Raw genomic sequence first — 22,351 nt, 5'->3', positions numbered from 1 at the left:
TTGCTCAGAACCACGCCACCCAAACTTAGACCTGGCATGCTCTCTGTAGTTACTTACTCCAGCCCTGGGTGATGGGAAATCACAGCTGCAGATTTTTCTGTTCACTTCTCTGTGACAAGCAGTATTCCCCGTTCTGAAGACCTAACCTCATAAATGAATTTACAATGAACACCAGCAGCTCATTTTCCTGAATAATAATTTAAATGAAAATTTCCCCAAGTTATGGTCTTCTTACATCACCTTAGAAGTAATACACTGTTGATGCCAAATGGTTTCAAAGACTTGGTCTCTGGTGAGTCCCACGTTGGATGTCATTTTTCTACCCCTTCCCTGTGAATATACACAACTACACTATAAATCTAAGGTTAAACTTATAGCCTGATAGCAGCTGATATTCTAATTCAGGCATTTAATAACTATATAGTATCTCCATAGTTTTAAGGGGAGGGGTTATGAGCTAGGAAATCTATTCAAGTGACAATCTTCAGAGACCAAGAATTATTCGAAAATCATTTCCTCCTTCTCTCAAGGTTGGTAAGTAAATTATAATATCATAATGTTGAATAATAGATTGCCATACTTGCCAACTTAAACATGTTTATTCACTTCATATAATCTAGAAGCAAATCTTTTTTATTTAAGTGAAGTTTTACTATCCTCTAATGATGCTTCACAATAAAATGCCAAACTAAAGCAGAAAGATAAAGAAAATGCTGGTGACCTGCCACTTCTTAATTAGCCTCTTGATATCCTAGTGCAGAGGGAAAACACAGAATGTGCCATGGGCACTCAAGCATCCATACAGGAATTTCAATCATTCAACAAATATTTATTGAGACTCCCAACTGGAGCCAGGCTTATGTAAGACTGTGGTGTAAAAGACATAGACCTGGCTTCATGGAGTTTATGATCTAATGAGGGACTCCAATAAGTAAATAATACAGGGTGCTAAAAGTCATGGCAGAGAAGAGGGCACTACGAAAGGACTGGGCAGACCTTCAGCAGAAGGGTTATCCCAAAGAATATATGAAGGATTAGAAGGAATCGGGGAAAAATTAGCCATGAAATGGTGAGCACAGAAGAGAGAACAGTGTATACAAAGACACAGAGGCAAGAGAGCACACAAAAGGTCCAGGGTTTTAAAGAAAAGTGACAAGATTAAGATGGCACTTTGGAAAGATTGAGCAGAGGGATGTGACTGGGGGCAGAGACAGCAGCCAGCAAACTGCTGTCAGGCCAAAGATGACACAACCTGAATTACACTAAGGAATGTTCACTGAGCACTTTCTTGGTCCAAGCGCTGAGGTAAGTACTTCATAAGCATTATCTTATTAAATCTTTACAACAACCATGAAAAGGAAGAACGGATACCCATTTTACAGATACAACAACTGCTGATATTTTCTTGTTTTCTTATTATCTGTTATTCCCAACCTCTCCTAACAATTATAATGTATTTATGTATTGCCCCAACTGCTACCTAAAATAGTGCTTGGCACACAGCAGATATGCAAGCCATATGGGAAAGACAAGCAGGTGGCTGAACAAACAAACCAATAGAGAAATTTTGCCCCAAATCACATTGAGTTAAGAGACCCACACCCACTGCATTCACTATAACTTACCACACTACGCTGCAATTCTTATTCTTTTGGGTCCTTCTCTGTCTCCTGTGCTGCTCCCTCGTCTCACCAACTTCACACTGCCCTGGACTCTGGCTTACGACTCCAGTCTTGTGTATCAACACCTGTTTCACTGCTAATCTCATCTGACCCTATGGTTTTAAATACATTTGATTCACTAATGATTCTCAGATTTATATTGCCATCACAGATTTTTCCCATGAACTCCAGACCTTTTTATCCAACCACCTACTCAACATCCCCGCTTGGATATCTAATGGCCATCTCAAACCTACTATATCCAAAACCCTGCCTCATCTCAGTTAATGGCAACTCTAATCTCCTTCCAATAGTTCAAGCCAAAGAGGCCAAAACCTTGGTGGTGTTCTTTTTTTTATTTTTTATTTTTTTCAGGGTTCATTGTTTATGCACCACACCCAGTCCTCCATGCAATATGTGCCCTCCTTAATACACACCACCAGGCTCACCCAAAACCCTCAGTTTGTTTCTCAGAGTCCACAGTCTCTCATGGTTCACCTCCCCCTCCGATTTCCCCCAACTCACTTCTCCTCTCCAATTCCCAGTGTCCTCCGTGTTATTCCTTATGCTTCAAGATCAAAAGCTTCTGCATAGCAAAGGAAACAGTCAACAAAACAAAGAGGCAACCCAAGGGATGGGAGAAGATATTCACAAATGACACTACAGACAAAGGACTGGTATCCAAGATATATAAAGAACTCCTCAAACTCACACACACAAAACAGATAATCACGTCAAAAAATGGGCAGAAGACTCGGTATCATTCTTAACTTGTCTCCCTCACAACCTTTAACCAATCCACTAGTAAATCCTATTAACTCTTATCATTGAAATGTATACAGAATCCAACTGTCACACCCCCTACTATTGCCATCTTAGCCCAGGTGCCTTCATTTTGCCCAAATTATTGCAAAAGTTTCTCATTGGTACCCCATGCCTCTCCCCCTTTTCAACTGAATCTCAATTTCCCACTGCCAAAGGAACCAACTAAAGCTTAAGTCAGATCACTCCACTGCCAAACTAATCCAGTAGCTCCCACTGCAGAGGAAAAGTCCTCACAGTTGCCGAGGAGGCCCTGCACGGTGATGCACCTCTTGTTACTCTCCAGCAGCAAACCAGCTTCCTTGCCAGCTCTGTAACAGAGCAGCCCATCCACTGTCCTGTCTGCGCTCACCACGCTCTCGCTTGGGAATCTCTCCAGATACCTGGATGATAACTCACTCCCTCACCTTTCAGGTGTGGACTCAAGTCCTTCTCCGTGAGCACATCCATCTAAAACTGTAAAGCTTCTCCCCTTCCCCACTCAAACATACCAACTAATATGCTATAGATTCTATTTACTCTTTTTCTGCCTCTCCTTGGCACATACCACAGTCAGAAAAAGATTGTTTGCTCACTTTTATATCCCCAATTCCTACAAAAAATGCCAGGCACATGGTAGATCTCAATAAATATTTACTGAATGAAAGAAGAAATAAGTGAATTCTCTTCTTTACAAGCTCTTCACCATGCCAGTCACATCAGGTAGCAATCAGAGATAAACTGAGGAGATAAAATTTTGATAAAATTAAATTAGACATAGTTGATAAAGCATTAATAGAAAGGATGACAGTTTCGGTTTAAAGGCCTTTCACATTTGTTTTCTAATCAACAAAGGACAAGCAAGGAGTCTGAAACAATCAAGAATGTTTTTCAAAAATATTTTAGAAATTTTATTTTTTATAAAATTTTTTTACTTCATGTATTAAAATGTATACCAAAAAAAAAAAAAAAATTGTGACCTGCATCATAAATACAAAACAGTTTTCAAAACATACAAGACACATACAATGTAAAAAAAAAAACTTTACATATACAAAATGCAATGTAATTTCCATTACAAAAAATAAAGCAAGGGAAAAATGCTTGAAAAATGCTCATCTGCAAATACAAAACAAAACCCTCCCCTTGACTTGACCACTTGAGCTGCCTGGAAAACTGCAGCTCCATGACGCTAGACTTCCCTTTTTCCTTCACGTTACCTTGCTTTTTACCTTGTCTTTTTGTCATGTTACCTTTTCTTCCCATTTTTCTTTTTATTTTAAAGACAAAGGCCAATCAAGATTTTTTAAAAGCTGATGTTTGTTCTATACTTTAATAGTAACTGACGAAAGTCAGATAGCTTTTAATTCTAAAAGTTAATACTTTATACTCCGAGTTATAAATGAGTTCCTAAACACTGTATGCAAATCAAATTATGATTTGGATACTCTAAGCAGAACATTCATTTACAGAAATTCTTTCATAAAATTAAGATTTTCACATCACATTTGCTTAAATCACAGTAAGCCTATAAACTAGTTCCTCAACCCATCATTAAAAAAAAAAAAAAAAAAAAAAAGCAAAATCTCCTTAATAATTCTATCTATGGCTCCCTTAAATGCTAATAGTGATATTTAATCTAAAAATACATCTGGAGTGGTCTAGGCCCTCCTACCTACACCACATCTAATACACACCAAAACAGAAACTGGCTCACTACTTACTTACTATTAACACTAATACTTCTTTGATTTAGTTTCTATTGCAGCAGCAAAATTTTTGAATTTTGGTTATTTTCTTATATGAACCACATATATTATTAATTTATTGCCATTTCCCTTAACAGTGTATTGTCAGGGGAAATGGAGACTTAAACTGCAATTAAAGTTCCTAATCAGGAGGTTAAAAAAAAAAGCCGGTCGATACACTTGTTCCCTTCAAGAGCTATCTTTCCTGATGAACCTTGGAGGAAGGAAGGGAGGGCGGGAAGGAAAGGAGAGAAGGTGGGAAAAGGAGGAGGAAAACAGAATGGCTGGGAGGTTAGAAGCGACATCTTCCAGAGTCACAATGACTCTTTTGCTACTGCATAGAAAACCACTGAGAATTCTCTTGAAATTCACTTAGAACAGCACTGACCGTGTGCCATTCATCTGAGTAAACAGAGTTAGAAGAAAATGGTTTTTTACTATATTTCTTAGAAATATTCTGTTAAAACGTATCTTCTGTTAAAACCGGCTCCTCTCCAGTTATTCTAATTTATAAAAATTTAACTATGGAACAATTGCTTAAAAAAAAAAAGAGGAAAGTGAGGATTATGAAAGGTCAAGTTCAGTCAAGTAACAAGTCTGGTACATAGAAAACCAGAGCAAGCAGGACAGCACCCAATTCAGAGACAGACAACTGGGGTCCCAGCTGCAGCACAGATCTGCCATCAGCTAGTGAGAAAAAGAGCAATAAAATCTCTCTTCAACAGGTGTAATTTTTGCTTTACAAGATCTCTTGCTTCAAAGAACTTTTGAAATCCAACACTCATGTATCGAGTGAATTAAAAGAAATGCTGCAAACTGTGCAAGCAGACATAATATTTTAAAAGCAAATTTAAGGGGTGCAAATAAGCACCAAGACTGTAATTGGGAGAACTATCCCCCTTGGGGTATATGTGGTTCAGAAGGCAGGTCTGCTCTCCTGAGGCACAGCCTGCTTAATAACAGCATTAAAATACATATTTCTTCCAAATTATTCTCATTAATTATGTCAACCAATTTGAATGCGTCAAGAGAGAATTTTACCAACAGTATAACAAGGTACGTATTTACATTTTCATTTGCATCTTAAGGACAAACTGTTCACCATAATGATGATGATTATGAAAAACAAGATTAAAGGTGTGTTCATTTGGGAAAAAGCTACATTAATATTATTCATCCAACCACAAACACTTTTGTAATGAATGCAGTAACTGCAAAACAATTCACAGCTTTATAAAAAGTCGAAATATAGAGTTTCACTAGAATTTTTTCCAGTTCATAATTAAAAAGAGTTCAACTTACATTAATTCTTAACTACTTTACTCTAACATCTGTAAAATATATAAAATACCAAGATTATCCACAGTCACATATGTTTTGAAGTCAGGGGACACGTGTATTTTCTTAAGATAGGTTCCATTTGTGTAGAAGGTCTGTGAGGATTCCCCAGTGACAACATTCCACCACTGTTCAGAGAAAAAGAAAATGCTCATTAGACTGGTAATTACTCTGTGCAATAACTGTAGTGCCAGCCAACTCCTTCACCCTATCACCTCCCCACTCTCAAACTTGAGCAAAAGCAGGGGAAAAAGTCTAAGGTTTAAAGCTGAATATAGTATAATCAACTTGGTCAGCCTCTCCTGATTTATCCTGGTGACTGCGCCTCAAAGCTACCAAACACAGCCCCACTACAAGGCATGCTGGGAAAATGTGCAGCCCATTGAAAGATACAGACACAAGGCTGTACCAAGTCCACCATGGCTATGACTGCACTGAACTCTGCTGCCTGCTGGTCTTTCTCATTGGAATGAATAGAAGAAAATGCCCCTCTTTTCTTTAAAAATGTCCCTTTGCAGACAGACTGGTATTCTGATAGACACTACTAGACAGAATGTTCTCTCTACTGAATCTTCCTTTTCACCAGGAATGATTTGAGAGCCGATGACCAAGTTTCTTTAAAATAGCCTATACGTTTATTTGCTAAATAAATACTGAACATCTCAAATGCAGCAGGTGCTCTGGCCAAATCCTCCCTTTCTCCTCCTGATAACTGAATTCCCTAAGATTACAGTGCTCCCAGTCATTTACCAGACGGAGATCATAAAGCTTACTCATGTACCTCACAGTTGAAACAAGGGCAAAAGAGACAATGTACATGAACACCTTTTGAAAAGGGACATTGAGATTCAGAGTATTATTAACAAATAATGGTGTCACGCATTTTTGTATCTGGGGCAGTGCCTAGCATTCTAGCAGCTGACTGGGCCAGCTATTTCTGTTCACTTAGTAATAGTAACTGACGAAAGTCTACCCTATGGACTTCAGTAAACCTCACTGACGCAACTCGTACTAACTCGAAATTTTTCAGAACTGACAATTTTGCTTTATAAAATAGCAATGTAACAAGACTGCAGAGGACACATTCCACCTACTTAAGACTCATTAGTTTTTAGTCACTAGAAGCAAATCATAGAGACAGTAAGGCCCTTAGAGATCACCTAATCCAACTGCCTCATTTTACTAATAAGGAAACCACGGTTCTGAGAGAAAAAAGGCCTCATCACCCAAGATGCTGCCAGCAGGTGGCCGAGCTGGAACAGTTTCTGGTTCCTAATCTAGTGCTCCCACCACCTCTCCCTCTATTCAAACAAACCACTCAGAAACACTACACTGGCCACTAACTTGAATATGGACTAAAAAACAATGACATTAAAAACAACTAATACAGGGAATTTTTAGGGCAACGAAACTATTCCATATACTACTACAATGGTAGACACATGTCCTTATACATTTGTCAAAATTCACAGAATGGAGGTGCCTGAGTGGCTCAGTCCATTGAGCATCCTACTTTTTTTTTTTTTTTTAAAGATTTTACGTATTTATTTGACAGAAAGAGACAGCAAGAAAGGGAACACAAGCAAGGGGAGTGGGAGAGTGAGAAGCAGGCCTCTCCCTGAGCAGGGAGCCTGATACGGGCTGGATCCTGAGATCATGACCTGAGCCAATGGCAAACGCTTAACAACTGAGCCACCCAGGAGCCCCAAACATCCAACTCTTGACTTCAGCTCAGGCCATGGTCTCAGGGTCGCTGGACTGAGCCCCATGTTGGGCTCCACACTCAGCAAGGAGTCTGCTTGAGATTTTCTCTCTCCCTCTCCCCTGTCTCACCTACCCCACACATGCATGCATGCTCTTTCTCTCTTTCAAATAAATAAATCTTAAGAAGAAAAATTCACAGAAGGAACACCAACAGTGAACCCTAATGTAAACTATGAACTTAAGGTGCTAGTGATGTGTCAATTGAAGTTCATCAACTGTAACGAATGTCCCACTCTACTGATCCTCTGGTGATAGTGACGCAGCATGTGTGGGTCAGGAGATATTTGGGAACTCTATACTTTCTGCTCAGTTTTGCTGTGAACCTAAATCTGCTTAAGAAATAAAGTGAATTAAAATAGCTAACATTTACTTAGGGTACACTATGCGACACTATGTATGTATGTATTAACTCCTTTAACACTACGTATATTAACATGTGTTAACTTCTTTAACCCTCCCAAAATCTGAAATAGATATTATACTCATTTTACAGATGAGAAAATCAAAGCATAGAGAGATTAAACAATCTCTGTAAATCACAAAGCTAATGAGGGGCAGAGCCAGGCTCTGACCTTAGGCAATCTGCCCAAGACTCACTCTCCTGACCATTACATTCTATCGCCTCTAAGGAATGGCACACCTGCATTTATCACCATGTATTCCATATTTCAAATCAGAATTTCTTCTCATAAGTATGGTTTAATGTGGAATTGTCATTCTAACAGTATGTACTTCATGGTATAACGCAAGTAAACAGCTAAATTACATTACCTTTTTACTTTATAGATAGAAATAAGTTTGAAAGTTAAGAGCTTTTTAGCTACTGGATATCTACTTTATCTTACTGACATTCAATTTATATAGCTTGGATTCCTTAGTAAACAAACTCAAAAGGCCCATTTCTTTGGACACTATAGCAGCTGTTCCTTTTTACTTTTAATTTGCTCTGTGCTTTTGATAGTCTCATTAACTTGCTGGGTGGATGCAGGCTGGGCTAGATCACAATCAGTTTAACCAGGCTAGTAATCAAACCCGAGGGAAGAAAGCCTGTCATTCAAACATACAGACTGAATGTATAGTCTATAGGCTCTTGCACTCTTAAGACACAAACCCCTACACTACAGACACCTATTCTGCTGCTGATTTCAAGGTTCTCCAAGAACTCTGGAAATCCAGTCACTAATTACTATCACATCTTGCAAGCCAGATTCATAATTACGTGACAGCCTTCTATGGGGCCCATATGACATGGTCTCTAAAAGCTCAGTGTCAAAGCTGAGCAACTAAGTATTTCAGCAGTTAATTAATGGAGCTCAAGACCCCCTGCATCATGCTCAGAGCAGTCTAAGAGTCAATTTGTCTTTACACTGAAGGAAAACAAATGGTGATAGTTTCACGATCCCCCTCCCCATAACTACAGGTGTGCCCCAAAAGGTATAGTTCAATGCAACATTTTATAAAGAGCATTGTATTCTCAATGCAAACTCTTTGAAGAGGGCTCTAACAAACATCCCCTCATACAGCTAAAAATTGTCCTTCTTCTTATAAGCTAGATTTTTATGCTGAGTAAAACTGCAATTATGTGGGTCTCATATAACCAAAAACTTCAAATTTTTAATTTTTTAAAAATTTTTTAGAAGATTTTATTTACATATTTGTCAGAGAGAGAGTGAGAGCGAGCACAGACAGACAGAGTGGCAGGCAGAGTCAGAGGGAGAAACAGGCTCCCTGAGGAGCCCGATGCGGGACTCGATCCCAGGACGCTGGGATCGTGACCTGAGCCGAAGGTAGCTGCCTAACCAACTGAGCCACCCAGGCGTCCCTAAAAAAACTTCAAATTTTTTGAATATCTATACAGTGTCAGATAATTAATCAGAATCATTTCCTACACTTGGATGTTTTCAGGGAGAAATAAAAGTACTGTAAGATCTAATTTATTGGAATCTATTTTAAGTAGCCTGTACAATATGTAGTATCTTCAATCCCTTTCTCAAGTGAACCACCATTCAAAACACTCACCCCAAGCATTCCCCTAAGAAACCTCTGCTAACTCCATTATCTTTAAGCAGACATGTCCCAGAACCCTCCTATACTTTAGAGACAATTTACTGTCTGTTTCCCCCAGATTATAAGACAATGGAAGGCAAAGAGCAGGGAGCCTGATGTGGGACTCAATCCCAGGACCCCAAGATCATGACCTGAGCCGAAGGCAGACACCCAACCACCTGAGCCACCCAGGCACCTTTAACATATTCTGATGAATAAATAGATGCAAGCACCAAAAAATGACCCTGAGGCACCACAACACATTCAGTCTTTGGCCTCTGTATTCTCTAATAAGTTTACACAAACCACCTTACTGTATAACTTTAGGAACACAACCTCCATGAACATCAGTTTCCTCATCTATAAACCAAGGATAATTAAATTTAAGCTTCACAAAGCTGGCTAATGAGATTATGTAAAGAAAGCATTTTGTAGGCTATAAAATAAAGCAATATGTTGCTGCTATTATTCTCACTACTGCTACAACAACCACTACTACTACTAATATTTAAGAAAAAAAAATTCATGAAAGAATTTTTTTTTTCACAAATAAATTTTTTTAAAGACTTTCAACCAAGAGTTAACAATTAGTGACATGGAAAATAAAATTAAGTTAAACACCCAACTTTCTAGTCATTTTGATCATCTAAGTATGGGACAGTATGAGAGCTTTGGGCAGAGAACATTCCTAACACTGTCATCAAAACTTCCAAGAGAGGGCGCCTGAGTGGCTCAGTGTGTTAAGCCGCTGCCTTCGGCTCAGGTCATGATCTCAGGGTGCTGGGATCGAGTCCCGCATCGGGCTCTCTGCTCAGCGGGGAGCCTGCTTCCCTCTCTCTCTCTGCCTGCCTCTCCATCTACTTGTGATTTCTCTCTGTCAAATAAATAAATAAAATCTTTAAAAAAAAAAAAACTTCCAAGAGAGCTGAGGAAAGCACCTTAAAGATCTGTCTTACTGCTACCAGATGAGAATAACAGTAACTGCCCTTCCACTCTGCTGGGTTGTCGGAGGCCCAAATGAGAAACAGGAAGTGAAAATAGCTTGGAAAATAGGATATAGGCTGCTCTTTTCTTTCACAGTCTTTGAGGAACTCTTACCTTAAGATATCCTCCAGCAGAGACAAGCATTTTGCTATCAGGAGAAAAGCAAAGGTCAGTCACCCAACCTCCATGGGTAGCAGCTCCTTCTTCTACTGAAATCGGAGCACACAAATGAAGCAGCTCCCCATTTGAGACGTTCCATATCTATACAAACAGGATATACAATGCATTAACAGGGTCATCCAGAAGTATTATATATCTCTCCATCTCTACTGGAACATATTTGGAAATCTTTCTTAAAAATATAATTACAATTCAGTGATACCTTAGGAGTTTTTTTTAGATTGCATTCTTTATCCAATTTTTTAAAAAACGTTAATTATAATAAAAATGCATTACTTAAAATATTGATCATTAACCATACTCCAAAAAAGACAAGAGAGTTTAGAACAACTAGTCAGAATGTTGTGACTTTTTTCATTTAATAAAAAGAAAATAATGGAAGAAGAAAGGAACAAAAAAAGAGGCCTAAGAAACTACCTTAAAAAAACAAACAAAAAACCATAGAATTCTAGTCCAGTATCTACCACTAAGAATTCTGACAGAGGTCATTCAAACACCTAAAGTCATGCAAACGTATTTTAAACAATAAATCCCTACAGGGTTTTATATGTATAATATAGACCAGATTAATTACAGATACTAATGCTTTCATTTATTTCCAGTGATAACTAATATATGTAATAATCTAATTTTTCAAATAAATGTCCATCAGAAAAGGAATAAGAAATACAGAGGCATCAACAGCAAGGGAAAACAACCAAAACCATCATTTATAAATGTAATGCAAGAGAATCAAATGGAGAAATTCATTAGAAAGAATTCAGCAAGATAGCTAGATATATATGTATACACACATATAAATAGCTTTCCTACATTTTGAATAATCAAGTAGAAAAAATTTTTGTTTAATGTATTAAAAATTTTTTTTTAAATAACATTTGTTTAAATTTATTTCCTCAGGGGTTTCAGAAATATGAAATACTCCATAAACAGTAAAGGAGCACTCTCATCCAAGAGAACTCAGAGCAAAATGAATTTTCCCAGAGCAGCCCTGCCACTTCAGCTGATATGCCTTTATTAGAACAGAGAAGGCTGGTAACTCAGTCCTCAAGCAAGAGAAACTTAATTGTCCTGGACAGCCTATCTAATAACGCCTCCATTCCTGCAAACTGCATACTCTCTTATGAATTTTAAATCTTCCTTTGTAAAAAACAAAAAACAAAAAACAAAAACCAAGATGCTCCTCAAATACACTTGTTACTAACGCAGCCATCCCGGGGCCCAAATTTTTCCCATCAACTGCCGAATCCTAACACAACTAGAAGCAGGCAGGCCCATGAGGACTGCAACAGCCACATTGTAAATGTGGACTATCTAACAGACACGGTTTCATTAAGAGATCTTTTCTTTCAGTGCTGGAAACTGCAGAATTTGCCGTTTATTCACTTACAACCTAGTTAACAATTTATAAAATTATTTTCCTCAAATTCTGCCATTATAAACAATCTTTGGTTCGGGTCCAAGAATTCCGATGAGTCATTCTCAAGCTAAGAGCAGACAGCCAACTGCAAATAACTTGGGCATCTGCCTCCTTGCGTGCACAGACTCTAACTCATATACTTCACTCTAACTAAAATGAATTCTTTTCTGCAGAGGAGTGCTGCTGTGAATAAAACGTGCACAGGAAACAAAGCAAACAATGCCTCATCCAACCAGAACCCCAGGGCCTGTGCTGCCCAGTCACATTAACAATGTCCCCAGTGTGGTACAGAGCATTAGCCAAAGCTACAGAAAGAGCAGTGCTTTCATGTCAGCAAACATCCTACCCTGATTTCTCCATTGTCGTCTCCAGTCGCCAACAGGGTACTGTCCACAGAGAAGACAGAGCAGCGCACACAGCCTCTGTGGCCCCTCAGTTCATGAAGAGGGGAGAGAAGGTCAAAACTCCAAATCTGGAAGGCAATTAGGATGGTTTAGGAATAGTAAATACACTAAAAATAAGTACCTGCAAATGCTCCCCTAAGGGTCAGTTAGCCATAAATTCAATCATATGGGAAGTCTAACATTCCACAGTTCATAAATTTTCATTAGAAGCCCAAATTCCAACTTGCAACATTTTTTTTTTTCTGACTTTCCCTTTAATTACTGAAGTTAACTTCAGCTCAAGGGCCAAAATCACAGCTTCTTTAACCTTAACTTCTTTAGAAAGAACAGCAAATCAGTTAAGAGCATTTTAGAGTGAAGCCAATGTGAGTGTGAATCCTGGCTCCCCTACACTGACTAGTTCCTTGTGGCCTAGGACACCCACATAAGCTTCTCTAGCTTCAGTCTCAGCACCTGTACAATGGGACAACAGTACCTGAGGTGTGAAGATTAAATGAGATAATAGCGAAATTCTTAGCACAGGACCTAATATATGCCAAGTGTTCTTTAAAGGTTAGTCACTGTACTATCCTACTGTCTCAGCAGCCAAAATGTTCTTTTTTTCTTTCCAGTATTCTCCCTTGTGGTTCTGTCATCATCATTTAACAAGAATTTACTGAAATTACCATGTTCCAGACACTGTGAACTAAGAACTGACGGTACAAAGATTAACTGGATACAGTCCCTGTCTTTGAAAACTTTATAGTTTAATCAGGAATACAGACTTATGAATTGTTAAGTTAATAGTTATATGAAGTAAATGCTCTAAGAAACTTGAGTAATATGTAATGGAACACTGAAGGCAGAGAAGCTCACCCTGCCTGAGGGCCAGGAAAGGGTTCACTAAAGAGCTGACATCAAATCTAGGTCTGGAAGAATGAGTGAGTCATAATGCTTCGAGGTAAAAAAAGGAGTTTGTGTCAAGCCAAACCACATGCCCAGGAGATGGAGGTAAAAGTAGCCTGGCACAGAAGGAACAACAGAGCAGAAAGAGATGGTCATGGGCAAACAAGTCTGGCTTATAAAACACCGGTTACAGAGGTGTTTCAACTGGAGACTCAAATAGCCGTAGGAAAGATAAAATTGGAAGAGGCACAGACCACAGGTAGGTCTACCAATGAAGGAGGAGAGCCTAATCTTCTGGGTGGGGACAAAGAAGAGAAGAACAAGCCAAAAAAACCCTGAGAAGTAATCAACAGAGCATGAAAGACAGGATAGAGCCCCACATAATTCCAAGGTTTGTAGTTGGGTAAGATGGGCAGATGGTGAGGTCATTAACAAAGAGAAAAAAAAAGAAGAGAATGGAGTAGTCAATGTCCCCAACCAGCAGCATCATTTCACTGGAAAGTGATTTTCAAAAGTATCAACTTAGATAATTACATAAACATTTATTGTGGATGTGCAGTTAAATATAAGTCCCTTTCAGTGCTTATCACCTATAAAAATAGTAGAAACTACATTTTATTAGTAACAGACAAAAAGTCATCAGTAAGCTAGAAATCAAAGCCCTCATGTTATTCATCTATCTGACACCTAAATGCCAATGTCATCCTTTAAAAACTCATAAAATATGAGAAGGACACATAGACAGAAACATACTACACGTCATTTGAACTAATAATACATAATGAATACCAAACTTTTATGCATGCACATTTCAACTATTTGGCCTACCTTTGCAGTCTTGTCAGCAGATGTAGATGAAAACTTGGTAGCATCAGGAGAGATATCACAAGAAAGTACTGTATCCTGGTGACAGACAAAATCTTTTTCTATTCTTCCAGTAATAATACTCCATACCTTAAAAAAAAAATTCAGAAGTTGACACTTATAAGAACATTTTGTATTACTGAGCATAATTATCTAGAATACATAGCTATAAAACAAGAGTTTTTGCACAATGGTTGTTCTGACCTCTTTAAGTGTCCTTTCAGTACAGACGCTCTTAAATACAGAGCAGATGTAGGTGACTACACTAAACAGAAAACAGGCATGAGAAAATAGAAATCTAAAAATCTGAGTAGTTACTTACCATCCATCTGCTTGCAGATTTCAAAATATAATCATTACATTGGAATGCTTTTTTAAAAAAGAGACCTGTGCTTCAAATTACCTTCACTGTTCCATCAAATGACCAGGAAAGCAGTTTTGAATTTTTCAAGAGTTTAAAGTCTTTCACTGTTTCCTGATGGGCTTGTAGAAAGACATATTCTTCTGACTGCCAATTCCATACCTGAATATCAAAGAAATAAGTCTGTTATAAATCCTTAACCCTCTCCTCATGATATCCCATTGGAGGAGTGCAGTAATAATTTTTGTTATTAAAAACTATTAAAAACTTTTGTTCTCATGGCATTTTGGTAAGACAAAGAAGAGTACCAAGAAAGAATAAGGTATTTCCATTTTACAGACAGAGAAAAGAAAAGCTGGGGTTAATTACCTTGATCAGAAGTAGAATAAAGTATTTTTCCTCCTAAATAAAGTTCATTTTCTTCAGTTGCTTAGAGAGCAGTTAATGATATCAGAAGACAGAGAAAAGCTATAATATGCTAGTGAGCTCACCCTCTGATTAAATTTTTCAGAGAAAATTATCCCTATTACATATTCAATTTCCTAAGCCCCACAAGCCAGGCCAAGACTGAAGATTCTAGCTCCACTGAAGCTACTGAATCCTACTGGTCCTCCTGCCAGGTCAGGTCAGCTGACCAGAGCAGCTTCAAACCAAGACATGGAAATTCTAAGTTTCAGAGATCTTAACTATCAGCTATCCCCTAATGCAATCCTCAAATTGACAAAGGAAGTGATATAGTACATTATTTTTCACATGGAGCTCCAGGAAGAATTCCTCAGGCACAGGAAGGAGAAGAAATTGAAATGGTGGAGACAGTGGATTCAAAGTAGGCTTGAGGTATGGGCTGGAAGTGTGGTTCACAACCTGAGAAGAGCATTTCAAATAAAAGGAATGAATGTCTGAGTTAAAGCACAGCAACAGGAAAACATGGCAAGAGTATGGGGACTGGTTCATAGTTCAATCTGGCTGAAACACAGGCTATGTAAAAGAATAAAAAAAAAAAGGTTAGGAAGATATTCAAAAAAACAAGCCCAACAGGCCTGATGAAGCTGGATTTCTGAAATGTGGACAATGAGGCAGACTGGAACAGAATTTTCTTCCATTTTTTAACATCAGGAATAAAAAGATAAAGAAAAATCAGCAACCACGACAGTTATGCACATTAGTGATATTCTGGGTCAAGTTTTTTACTGGTGAAAGTTCAACCGTAGAAATGTTTTCAGGCTTTCAGGCTTAGGGAAAACTGTAAAAGAAATGACACTTCTCTTATCCCCTTTCTTCACTCCTTTATTATCCACACTTAGCAGCCATCTCCCCACTGAGCCCTGGCTCTCAGATCGCTCTCTCTCTCTCCAAGTGCTCATTCACAGAAGTTGGGGTAGGAACAGGTTATCTGTATAAGGGGGCAAAGAGACCCTATAAGAGGAGCTGGAAGTGAGAGGAGTTTTACAGAGAATGAATTAGGAATTTCAGCATTTTAAGAACTCAAAGAGGTATGTTGGCGGAAGGGGAGCAAACAGAGGTTTTCCCCACATATCAGAAAGGAAAGACACTCAGTGTGACTAAACATAAAATACCCTAGATCATTTCCACTAGGAATTTTCTGACTCTCTCCTACTTTCTGAGCTTTACTGGACTACAGAATCAGTGGCTCCTATTATTAAATACAAAGTGACCAGCACTGCCATTCCTCACTGTGTCTGATTCAGTGTTCAATCCTGACTTAGGTTCGTACTGCTGCCCCCCACATTAAGAAGTCAAAGAGCATTCCTGAGCAGATGTAATACAAAATTCGACAACTGCTAGGGGAAGATTAAGAATAGCCCTCACAGTTTTTGTTGCAGAAGTTTTCTCATAAGGCAATGATGACAGAGATACTTCTTTTGGTTGGACTCCAAAACAATGTACTAATGGAATCACCTTACATAATTGCTAAACTTTCACCAGCATCAGTAAAATGTATTGAGGTTGAGTTTGTAGATGTCTCTACCGTTAGCTATACTATTGGCGATGTATATACACTACAGAAATTTTTTAGCAGTATAAATAGTAAAATTTTTAAAATCCTGAAGAATTTTCTTATACCTGCGAGAGTCAATATACTCTCATACATTGGTTCAGGTAAACATGACAACTACTTGGGATTTATTTATCTCAAGAGAAAGGATCAAAAACTACCGAAGGTAGATCTCAATTTTCACAACTCTTGGTGCTATAAACAGGAGAGCTGATTTTGCAAATCTTGGTAATAACTTTAGTTCAGTTCAACAAAGATTTACTGAACTCCTCCTGAATTCCAGGCAGGCACACTAGGGATACAGAGATGAATAAAATAGACCTCCAAAATGGTAACTATATGACATGTGTGTAGATTTTTTAATTAACTTAATCACTGTAATCATTTCACAATATGTACCTATTATATCAAATCATCACATACATCTAAAACATACACATTTTTGTCACACCTCAACAAAGCTGCAGGGGTGGGGGGGACAAATTTCCAATTAATCAGTCACTAAAAAATGGAAACAAAAACCCAACCACCAGTCAATTCTTGGACATACCCACCAAGAGTTTTATTACATGAACGTATACTCATTAAAACATTTTAAATGTAAGAAGTATTCTGGGTAGAGCAGGAAAAAAGGATGAAACATCACTTAACTCATATTTCTAAAAATAATCTAACTCTGATCCTAAAAATATTCCTAGAAATTATTTCTCCCCCTGGCTGAGTATATCTGATGTTCACGCAGGTCATTAAACCTAGGAATTTAGCTTCTGACAGAAAAACTATACAGTATACAATGTCTCAGCAGAATCCCATCAGAGGTAGTTTAGTTTTACCCATATCAAAGCCATCTGGAGAGGAAGAAAGGTGAATACCATGCTAAGTTTCATAGCTAATACATCAGTATCACGGGAGCCTGCAGTAAGTTTCTGCACTGAAACCAGATTTCATTCTAATCATACAAAACTCACAAAGACGCAATGTAAAAATATTTCTTCAAAATACTTTTTTTTTTTAACATTTATTTAAGTAATCTCTCCCCACAATGTGGTGCTCAAATTCTTGACCCCGAAGATCAAAAGTTGCATGTTCTTCTGAGTCGGGTGCCCTGTCTAAACAGTTTTTAATACTATAAATATTGCCACTATAGGAAATATATATATATACACACACATACAAATACATGAAATAAAAGAACACACAAACTTCTGTTGAACATATGCATTTATATCCCCTTCACTTCTAAAACTCTACTACAATGACAAAGTCAAGACAATAGGAATGAAGACAGCAACAAAATGTTGAAGACTGGGACACCTGGGTGGCTCAGTCGGTTAAGCATCTGCCTTCGGCTCAGGTCATGATATCAGGGTCCTAGGACGAAGTGCCACAGGACTGAGCTGAATGCTGAGCAGGGAGCCTGCTTCTCCCTCTTTCTGCCACTCCCCCTGCTTGTGCTCTCATGCATGCATGCGCTCCCATGCTCGCTCTCTCTAACAAGTAAATAAATAAAGTCTTTAAAAACAAAAAAATGGGGGCACCTGGGTAGCTCAGTGGGTTAAAACCTCTGCCTTCGGCTCAGGTCATGATCCCAGGACCCTGGGAGTCCCACATCAGGCTCTCTGCTCAGCAGGGAGCCTGCTTCCTCCTCTCTCTCTGCCTGCCTCTCTGTCTACCTGTGATCTCTGTCAAATAAATAAAAATCTAAAAACAAAAAAATGTTGGAGCCCCAAAAGCAGGAGAATGGTAATTGACTTAACAGAACCAAGAACACAGAATCCTAAAAGCATCAGAGAAAGACAAAAGCAACAAAACTGACACTACAAAACTCACCAACTGCTCAGAAACTGAGGTCACCGAGGACATGAGAGGTGGGAGTGAGGATGGGGCAAGGACCAGAACTATGAGGAACTGTGGGAAGACAGCAACCATGCAGGCATAATTTTTTTAAATCTCCCTGAAGCCTCCATTAAAAACAAAAATATTTTAAAAAAACAGCAAAACCAGAAATGCAGATAACAATACCATGTTAACTGACGAAGTATCCCCACAAACCCTAAGATTACAACTGAGTAGAAACAAACTGAAAGCTGGAAGACTTGCATCCCAGCATCTCAGACAGAACTAAAAACAACAGAATTCCAAAACATCCAAGTGACATTCACTGGGATGTGCAGTGGACCAATGGGAGAGCAGCAACAGACACTGAAACTGAGTACAAAGAGACTACAGTAGAGTCTGAAGGGCTACACCAGTCTGGGACCTATGAACTCTCAAAACTAACGAGAACAATACTATAATCATGAGAAAAAAACGCTGGGAATAGAACCCAAATTGAGTATAACAGGATAATGGCAGCAAAGGAAAGAGAAGGTCTGAATAAAAATAAAAGAAGACAGGGCAAAGCAGTATCATAAAAACACCGTATTTTTAATGCTGTATGAAAACAAAAGGAGGAAGAGCTGGAGGGCTACAAAGCTAGAGGTGTTAGCCTTCAAGGAGTTTAGGAAAATGAATTTTGTGTAAAATAGGAAAGAACCATCATTGAATACAAAGTTACTATGCGAAAAAAGAGTGAAGTGTAGAAAATGTTCCTCCAAACAATGAAAGCAAACCAGAAGGAAGTCTGAAATAAAGGGCACCAGCACAACTGAGGACATAAGTATAGCTTTGAGAATAGGGGGATCAAATGAAGGTTTACACAGTAAATAAGGAGGCACTACACCTACTCCTAGTTCTCTTCCCCACTTAGCTCCAAGGACCTGCCAGCCAGATTTATAACCTCCAGCCAGCAAGACCAGAGGATTCCTCTCTAGGAATCTCACAAGACCAGGACAAAAGACCTAAAGATACAACAAGGATTCTCCATCTAGACTGTTTTTCAGAAAAGGTTTCAGTACACACACAGAGCTTTCAAACAGCCTTTTAGGGTCCACTTCTAGTAGCTAATGATCACCACACAGCTGAGGAAGACCTTTAACACAAGAGGCCAGGGGCGCCTTGGTGGTTCAGTGGGTTAAAGCCTCTGCCTTCAGCTCAGGTCATGATCTTGGGGTCCTGGGATAGAGCCCCGCATCGGGCTCTCTGCTCCATGGGGAGCCTGCTTCCCCCTCTCTCTCTGCCTGCCTCTCGGCCTACTTGTGATCTCTCTCTGTCAAATGAAAAAATAAAATATTTTTAAAAAATAAAAATAGGGTGCCTGGGTGGCTCAGTGGGTTAAGCCGCTGCCTTCGGCTCAGGTCATGATCTCAGGGTCCTGGGATTGAGTCCCGCATCGGGCTCTCTGCTCAGCAGGGAGCCTGCTTCCTCCTCTCTCTCGGCCTGCCCCTCTGCCTACGTGTGATCTCTCTCTGTCAAATAAATAAATAAAATCTTTTAAAATAAATAAATAAATGAATAAAAATAAAAATAAAAATAAAACAAGAGGCCAAAACCTCCACAATAGGAAAAAAAAAAAAAACAACACCTCAGAAGAAATAGCAACTATGCATGAAAATTAAATTTTGAGGAAAAATTATATAATTTATACATTATTTATATATCTATCCATTCTCAGAGAAGATATTACATCCATGAAACAAGAACACAGTGTTCTCCAAAAGGAATAAGAATGGACTCTTCAGCATTAAAATAGTAGAGATGAGGGGTGCCCAGGTGTCTCAGTCGGTTAAGCACCCAACTCTTAATTTTAGCTCAGGTCATATCTCAGGATTGTGGGATCAAGCCCCATGTCATGCACTGAGTGTGAAGCCTGCTTAAAATTCTCTCTCTCCCTCTCCTCCTGTTCCAGCTCATGCACTCTATCAATATATACATACACACATATACACCTAAATAGAAGAAATGAAAAACTCAATGAAAGGGCTGTAAGAGAAAGATGAAGAAACTCCCAGAAAATAGAGCACGGTTTAAAATGATGAAATGTAGAAAAAGAAAATTACATGAAAAGTCCAGAAGATCCAGTATCTGAATGATGGTTTTTACAGAAAGAGAAAGCATACTGGAAGGGAGAGGGATAAAGAAAAAAATTCAAGTTTATTTGAATTAAAAACTGTTAAGTTTCCAAACTGAAAAGGGATCACAAAATGTCCAAAGCAATGGATAAAACAAATACACACCATGGCACAACTTCATGAAATTTCAAAATCCTAGGAACAAAAAGAAGATCCTAAAATCTTCCAGAGAAAAAGATTAGGAATCAGAATGGCTTCAGACTTCTCAATATGAGCTTTGGAATTTTGGGAGAAAAGGGAACAATGTCTTTAAAGTTTTAGGGTAAAATAACTGCAAACCACATCCAGTCAAGGATAGAACTGTCCTAAATTGCATCAAGGCAGAAAACACATTTGTAGTACACTCAGTCCACTTACTTATAATGACACTTATGACCTAAACAAAATTTTATTATAATTGCATTAGGATAATGGGATTGATAAAAGGGTGTGTGCATATGGCAAAGGTAACACAGGTGGGAAAAGAAAAAAAGTTAAATTTTTAACTTAATGTGTATCTTAATTGTCAGTAAATTCTCAAACCTAGAGATTGGTAACATTATAAGCATGGCATATGGGGGCATGAAGATAAATATCAAAAGAAGTATCTAGAAGCTAAAAGAGGTAATTCTGGTAAATGAGTAACAGGGGTATCTATTTTCCATAATGAGCTTTGTAATACTACCTAAGTTTTTAAAGTATGTGCATTAGAACTCTGATAAAAACAAAGTGAATTTTTAAAAGAATATATAGAGGGCTTAATCCTTCTATATCCACAATCCTTCATTATGACAAACTATTCTTTTTTCACAGGATTTCATCCCTATAATAAACATCTTATCTTTAAAAGAATAAAATTATTTCAATCAGAGGGGCATGTCTCAGTCTGTTAAGCATCTGACTCTTGATTTTTGGCTCAGGTCACAATCCCAGGATCATGAGATCAAACCCTGAGACAGGCTCCATGCTCAGTGTGGAGCCTGCTTAGGATTCTCTCTTCCCCTCTCCTTCTACTCCTCCCCTGTTAACAAGCATGCACTCTCGCACTCTCTTTAAAAAAAAAGAAAGAAAGAAAGAAAAAGGCTTTTAATCAGATTTTACTACTATCAAGAAAAGTAAAGAGCAATCATACAAATCTAGAAAAAAGTATATTTACTGATACAAATCCAAATACCAAGACAGGCAGGGGAACTCAAATGATTCCTTGATCGTCAAAATAACCTTCTAGTACAGGGTTCACAAGTCAAATTGTCTGCCTCACCCACAGAAAAATATGAAACATGAATGGGTTTCATCTAAACCTATGTGTATAATCTCAGTGTGTGCCCAAAGTAATAGCATCTTTTTTTTTTTTTTTTTTTTTTTTTTTTTTTTTTTTTTTTTTTTTTAAAGATTTTATTTATTTATCAGAGAGAGAGAGGGGGAGAGAGCGAACACAGGCAGACAGAATGGCAGGCAGAGGCAGAGGGAGAAGCAGGCTCCCCGCTGAGCAAGGAGCCCGATGTGGGACTCGATCCCAGGACGCTGGGATCATGACCCGAGCCGAAGGCAGCTGCTTAACCAACTGAGCCACCCAGGCGTCCCAAAGTAATAGCATCTTAAAGAAATGTTTAAAATGCACACCAGATTTGAGCCACAACCAAAGGGTTCCTTGCTGGAGTCAGCACTACATATGTTGGAAGTTAACCTTTTCCCTCACCTGAATTGAAGAATCATCAGAGCTTGAAATAAGAGTCTTCCCATCATCTGTGAACTGGATGTGCCGCACAGTTTTCTTGTGCCCAATCCTGGATTGGAAAATTCTGTTGTTTAGGAGCTCTAAAATCTTCAAAATAGAAAAGCACAGAAAATTAGCACCATGAAATTCAGCAACACCCAGGCATTATACC

At 38.4% G+C, this 22,351-nt stretch overlaps 1 protein-coding gene across 6 annotated transcripts in view; it reads right to left on the bottom strand.

Annotated features, from left to right (window-relative positions):
* Window positions 1–3,099: 3,099 nt before the first annotated feature.
* Window positions 3,100–22,351, bottom strand: part of APAF1 (apoptotic peptidase activating factor 1) — a 90,868-nt gene continuing 71,616 nt past the window's right edge. For 4 of the 6 annotated variants that reach the window (XM_059186590.1, XM_059186592.1, XM_059186589.1 and 1 more), the window contains exons 23-28: window positions 22,162–22,287; window positions 14,499–14,618; window positions 14,060–14,185; window positions 12,289–12,414; window positions 10,457–10,603; window positions 3,265–5,676 (exon numbers count right to left, since the gene is read on the bottom strand). In XM_059186590.1, coding sequence (XP_059042573.1) covers window positions 5,530–5,676; window positions 10,457–10,603; window positions 12,289–12,414; window positions 14,060–14,185; window positions 14,499–14,618; window positions 22,162–22,287 — 792 coding nt within the window. In that variant the 3' untranslated portion in view covers window positions 3,265–5,529. Of the gene's footprint in view, window positions 3,204–3,261; window positions 5,677–10,456; window positions 10,604–12,288; window positions 12,415–14,059; window positions 14,186–14,498; window positions 14,619–22,161; window positions 22,288–22,351 lie in introns of those variants that run through there. The other 2 variants (XM_059186588.1, XM_059186593.1) reach the window with 2 other exon arrangements.

The sequence above is a fragment of the Mustela lutreola genome, chromosome 8 (assembly GCF_030435805.1).
Source record: "Mustela lutreola isolate mMusLut2 chromosome 8, mMusLut2.pri, whole genome shotgun sequence".
NCBI lineage: Eukaryota > Metazoa > Chordata > Mammalia > Carnivora > Mustelidae > Mustela > Mustela lutreola.
The sequence above is the reverse complement of the archived record's forward strand: the minus strand, read 5'-3'. Positions and strand labels throughout refer to the sequence as shown.